This window comes from Chenopodium album, chromosome 17, assembly GCF_948465745.1.
Source record: "Chenopodium album chromosome 17, dcCheAlbu1.1, whole genome shotgun sequence".
In the NCBI taxonomy this organism is placed as follows: Eukaryota; Viridiplantae; Streptophyta; class Magnoliopsida; order Caryophyllales; family Amaranthaceae; genus Chenopodium; species Chenopodium album.
Window position 1 is genome coordinate 35,545,290 of NC_137850.1, and position 6,188 is coordinate 35,551,477.

Here is a 6,188-nt window from a genome sequence, read left to right on the forward strand (position 1 = left end):
TATTATTATAGAATATGCATCAGCATTGGCTTTTTGTTTCTATATCATTCTAAAAAGAGAAACATGCTTTGGGCTTAAAGGGTATTGCTACAGTAGTTTGTTTTCATATAATTCCCTCCATGTCCCAATTCTCATACTCTGTTTCCTTATTTTCTTTTTTAAAACTTTTTTAAAACTTTTTGTTTGATTTGGTGGGTGAGAAATAGAGACCACACACCGGCACATAGGGCTGTTCATCGGTCCAAGACCAGACCGAAAATCGAAAACTAGAATTTAAGAACCAAAGATCGGACCGATTAAGTTGGGTCGAACCCGGACCGGATCGAAAGAATCGGTCCAAAACCCGGATCGGACCGCTTTAGACCGATTTAAGATTTTTTTTTAAAAGAATTCTAAATTTTAACAAGAAAAAAGTAAGGAACAATTGAAAACAATACTCCCGCTTTTATCAATTCTGCTCGAAATAATCCCACCTTTGAATAATCTGGAAATAATCCCGCCTTTGAATAAATTGGAAATAATCCCACCTTTATACCCCATCTGCTCAAAACAATTCCGTTTACCTATTACCTGTTTATCAGGTCACCTTTTTTTTTTTTTTTTGTTTCTCAAAAAAAAAAGGTCACTTTTTTTTCACTTTTTTTTTCACTTTCATCCTCCTCCATATCCACCACCTTATACAATAACCGCACCACCTCCTCCTCGAAACCATTGGAATTTTCATCAAATCTTCTTAGGACCTTGGATCATCCCTTGAATTAGCGGGAGTAGATTAACCTAGAAAGTACTCAGTCTCTCCATGCCTGAGTAAATAACTTATGAGTTCGAATTCTGCTCGATTAGACTCGCAGTCCAACACTTCAACCTGACAAAGGCTTGACAATAAACAGGCAGGCACATTGCTAGGTTGAGTCCATAAATATTAAAACCTTGCTGAATTCAGAATCTTTGCCCTTGAAATATAAACTCACATCAGGCAATCAGATCAATTATAAACTCTAATTAAATACTAGTATATAAAATTAAGATTAATAAACATATTCTTGCTCCACTGTCGATGGTGTGAAATAAAAGATGAATATGAATGCATCACAACATTAATAAGTTATCAAACATAATGATGTCAGTTAAAAATTATTAGGCCATATGATATGATATGTATAGCTAATGGGCCGATGATAGGTTACGAGCCCTAATCTTTCTAGGTTGTATATATACTTGTGCATATGCTAATACAAACGACACACTATTCTCTCTAAACACTCTATTATTGACATGGTATCGAAGCCGAAACAACGCTAAAACCCTAAAATTCTAAAAAAAAAAATTCTCATCTTCTCTATTTTTTTCTGACCTTTTCTCTTCTAATCAACAATGGTGGATGACACGAAAATTGACCCTACATCTCCCTATTACCTCGGTGCTGGTGACCAGCCGGGGAATCAGATCACTAATGTCATCCTCAAGGGTGAAAACTTCCTTGCCTGGTCTCGTGCTATCTCCCTGTCATTGAAATCAAGGCGCAAGTTTGGGTTCATTGACGGTATTATCGCTAAACCTTCTGATTCTACTAAATTACTTGATTGGGACACTGTGAATTCTATGCTCATCTCTTGGATTCTGCGCACTATCGACCCCAAAATTGCGACTTCTGTCCCTTACTTTGAGGAGGCCAGGAAGTTGTGGGTCTATTTGGAAAAGAGGTATTGCGAGGCTAGTGGTCCTCGTCTCCAACAATTGCGAACATCCATTGCTAATTGCAAGCAATCGAAGGCTATGTCGGTTGAGGATTATTATACAACATTGATGGGTTATTTTGATGATTTGTTGCGTCTCAAGCCCCCTCATGGTTGTGAATGCGGAAAGTGTACGTGTAACGTTGCCGAGAAATATGAATCGGACAGGGAGGAAGAAAAATTACACCAATTCTTGATTGGTATTAATGATGATAAGTATGCTCTTGTCCGTACGAACCTCCTTTCTCAACAGCCCCCGACGACCTTAGACCGTGCTTATCAAGCGTTCCTTCAAGAGGAACGTTCTCGTGGGATTGCTCAAGGGAAGGCAACAATGGAGAGGGCTGATACTCATGTATTTGCTCTTCAAGGGGATGGTCGTCGCTCCTTCCAACCTTCTCCACGCACTGACAAATCAAAGCTCTTTTGTACTCACTGCAAGCGCTCGGGTCATTCAACTTCTGGTTGCTTTCTCCTCCACGGCTTCCCTGATTGGTGGCTCGAAAAATACGCCAAGAAGGGTGATGCTGCCCCTGCTTCACATGGCAGCAAACTTGCCCCTGCTTCCCATATTGCTGCTGCCTCTGCTTCGCCATAAGGGGCTGCTGTCGTGGAGTCCCCCAAGCCACGGCCTCGAGCTAACTCCGTGGGCAGTGTACTTGGGGCTTCTTCCGGGCCTTCCCAAGACACTCTCGCTGCTTTATCTGATCTCCAACCCGAACATGTTCGAATGCTCTTGAATATGGTGAATAACCAACAACAAGATAAGATGATCGGTGAGCCTCTTTCTTTGTCTTGGATAGTGGATACCGGAGCCTCTCATCATGTTACCGGTGATGATCCTTGTTTGATGGATGTGCAATCTATCTCTCCTTGTCCTGTGGGTCTCCCGGATGGTGCCCATGCTATGGCTACGAAGGAGGGGCGAGTATACTTGACGGATGGAATAATTCTTGAAAATGTTTTATTTGTGCCAACATTAACTTGCAATTTAATATCGGTGTCTAAAATGATTGATGATTCCCATTGTTTTGTCCAATTCACTGACTCTTTATGTGCTATACAGGACCAACACTCGTGGAGCCTGATTGGAGCCGGTGAACGGATAGATGGACTATACTACTTCCGGCGCATTCCAAAAGCATGTGCGGTGACAAATCCAGAGGTTTCTACGTTTGAGTTGTGGCATCGTCGTATGGGACATCCGTCGGACGACATTGTCAAGTTAGTGCCCGCTATTAGTGGTAGTTCTAGTAATTCTTTGAATAAAGCTTGTACTGTTTGCCCGCAAGCTAAACAATCACGGGATAGTTTTCCTATTAGTGATAGTAGAGCTACTCGTATTTTTGAATTGATACATTGTGATTTATGGGGGTCGTATAAGACACCTTCTACCTGTGGTGCACACTATTTTTTTTACTATTGTGGATGATTATTCGAGAGGTGTTTGGGTTTATTTATTGAATGCCAAAACTGAAGTTTATTCTTCTTTTTGCTCTTTCTTTGCTATGATTAAAAATCAATTTGATGTTTCTGTGAAATGTGTGCGGAGTGCTAATGGTACAAAATTCAAACCCATGCTCCCTTATTTTGATGAACATGGTGTAGGCGTCGCCCGAAGTGCGCCTAGTTAAAAGCATGTGTGAATATGCTTGGCACTCATAGGAAGTGGGAATTGACATATACGATAAGGGACACGATTAGGGACAAAACAAAGTATGGAGCCGCCAACAAGTTTTTTTAAGGAACTTGTAAACCGTTCACGGATCATAAAAGGCAACCACGAATAAGGGACAACAATAGGCAACAACGATTGACCCGTGAAGGTTACACCCCATTCATAATCCATGAGATTACTAACTCCATATGGTTCGGAACCACGAAAGGAGGATCGGGGATGATGGTACGAAGCGAGTCATGGAGTCACATTCGCCCGTATTGGCCTCTACTCGATTCTTATAGTGAAAAGTGATTCCTGCGATCTCAAAGGCATGCAAACAAAGATTCAATTTGCTCCCAACTATTATTATGCTAAATTGGTTTAATATTAATGCAACAAATAACTCTAAAACATCGTGATCACTTGATTAAACAACAAGATTAAAAGGATCCTAAACCGGTTGTCCAAATTATCTTATTTGGCGTGATTTTCAATTACATATTCCCTTTAAACATGCAATATAGTGATCATAAAAATAAACATTAATATTGGAAGCAATTTAACCATAATTCCAACAATATAGAATCGTTAGAAAAACAATAGAAATAAAAGGAACATAATCCTTACTTTGATTCTGTTTGTTTGCAACTACAAAATAATAAACGAGTTAGTAACTTCAAGGGAACAATAATGAAACAACAATTAAATTAAATTAAATTGAATAAAGTAGAGTTGATTTGGGGCCAAACCCTCAAACAGTTCTACCTTTCACGCCTTGGCTTAAGGACAGAACCACGAGTAAAGTACGGACTCCTTTGAGCACTTGAAGACGGAATTTTGAAATGAGAAGGGTAGGCTAGTGTTTAGGTTAAAGCATAGAAAAGAGAAAAATCAACTAGAGAATTAATTCCTGCCCCGTACATCAGAAACGAGGGGTATTTATAGAGAAAATGTGCTGAGGGAACACACGGAACCCTAAAATGATAAAAACCCTAAAAACATATCCCGCGACACGGCAAACTGTACCGTGAAACGGGAAATCCCACCGTCAGACGGGACGGATTCTCGTGACACGGTGGGTACCTACCGTGGCGCGGGAAATTTTTCAGCAAACGGGGAATAAAACGCGTTAAGGGTTTACGCGGAACAAACACATAAATTCCCGTGTCACGGGAAATCCCACCGTCAGACGGGAAGGATTCCCGTGACACGGTAGGTTTGCCGTGTCGCGGGAACTCCCAGCCTGCTTTTCCGTCTAAATACATTTTAAACCCTAATTTCGTCCAGCATTTTAAGTGCCGGTTGATAATTTCGGGCCATTTTCTGATTTATTATTTTTTGGGCTAAAATTAAAAATAATTAAATAAAATAAAAGGTTTGGGCCAAAAATAAATAATAAAACAATAAAATAAAAAGGTTTGGGCTAAAATTAAAACTATGCTTTTCCAAACATTAGGACTAATCCATGGACTGTTCAAAATATGAATTTAATCAAATACGATTTTTTAAGCACTCTCGGGATTAAATACTGAACCCGACCAATAGTGGCAGTGAAAGGTTGTTCATCATCAGGTTTGGTTTTGGGGAGACATTTTTAGGTGTCTACACATGGCATACTCTTTCAAACCTCTTGTGTTGGTACTCCACAACAAAATGGGAGGGTAGAGCGCAAACACCAACATATCCTAAATGTTAGCCGGGCTTTGATGTTTCAAGGTAATTTGCCAATATCTTTTTGGGGAGAGTGTGTTCTTGGGGCGGTTTATTTAATTAACCGTACTCCATCCTGTTTGTTAAACAATACAACCCCATATGAACTTCTTTTTGGTAAACAACCTAACTTTGATGTTTTAAAGGTGTTTGGTTGTCTTTGTTTTGCTCACAATCAAAAAGCCAAAGGTGATAAATTTGCACCTAGGAGTAGACGGTGTGTTTTCTTGGGATATCCTCACGGGAAAAAGGGTTGGAAGGTGTATGATTTAGAGACGGGTGAAATTTTTGTGTCACGCGATGTTAAGTTTCATGAAAATGAATTCCCATTTATGCTTAATGACGCCTCGAATGATTCTCATGTTGGTACCGAAAGAGATTTTGCCTTTTTGGATGATCTTGAGCATGTTCTCGCACTTGGTGACACATCGCTTCAGCATGGCACGCACGACAGCAGCCCCGAGCAGCCTTCTACCACTGCTCCAGCTGCCTCGGGGACTGCCACTTCTGGTATGGCTGCTGCCAGCAGCAGCGTGGGCTCTTCTGCTGCCTCGGGGTCTGCTGGCAGTGAGGTCCGCAACCCCCCCCCCCCCCCCCCGCGGCTGGCAGTGAAGACCGCAGCCACACCGTGGAGAATTCTACCGAGGGGGGCAGTCCTTTGGCAACTACGGATTCTTCTCCTCTTGATTTAGGACGTGATCAACGTCCTAGGCATCTTCCAAATTGGCACAAGGATTATGTCGCACATGCTATTTCTAGTCCATCTATCTCCTCCCGTTCATCGCCTACTCCATGCTCCTCAGGTACTCCCTATCCTTTAGCACATTTTGTGAATTGTGATAAATTTTCTATGCGACATCGTGTTTTAATTGCAGCTGTGGATACTATGGTAGAGCCACGTAATTTCAAAGAGGCTATGAAGGATGTAGGGTGGAAAGAGGCAATGCAAAAAGAAATATCTGCGTTAGAAAATAATCAAACATCGGTAATGGAGAAACTACCTCCGGGAAAGAAAGCTCTTGGGTGCCGATGGGTTTACAAGGTCAAGCTCAATTCTGATGGATCTATTGAGAGGTTGAAAG

At 41.2% G+C, this 6,188-nt stretch overlaps 1 protein-coding gene across 1 annotated transcript; it reads left to right on the forward strand.

The window, feature by feature from the left end:
• The first annotated feature begins 1,374 nt into the window (after positions 1-1,374).
• On the forward strand, positions 1,375-2,334 carry LOC145588875 (uncharacterized). The gene has a single exon (XM_081645471.1). It carries the CDS (start codon positions 1,375-1,377, stop codon positions 2,332-2,334), a length of 960 nt encoding a protein of 319 aa, XP_081501597.1.
• The last annotated feature ends 3,854 nt before the right edge of the window (positions 2,335-6,188 follow it).

Excerpts from the sequence above, each read along its gene's own strand:
- LOC145588875 (XM_081645471.1), top strand. The coding sequence starts at position 1,375 with ATGGTGGATGACACGAAAATTGACCCTACATCTCCCTATTACCTCGGT.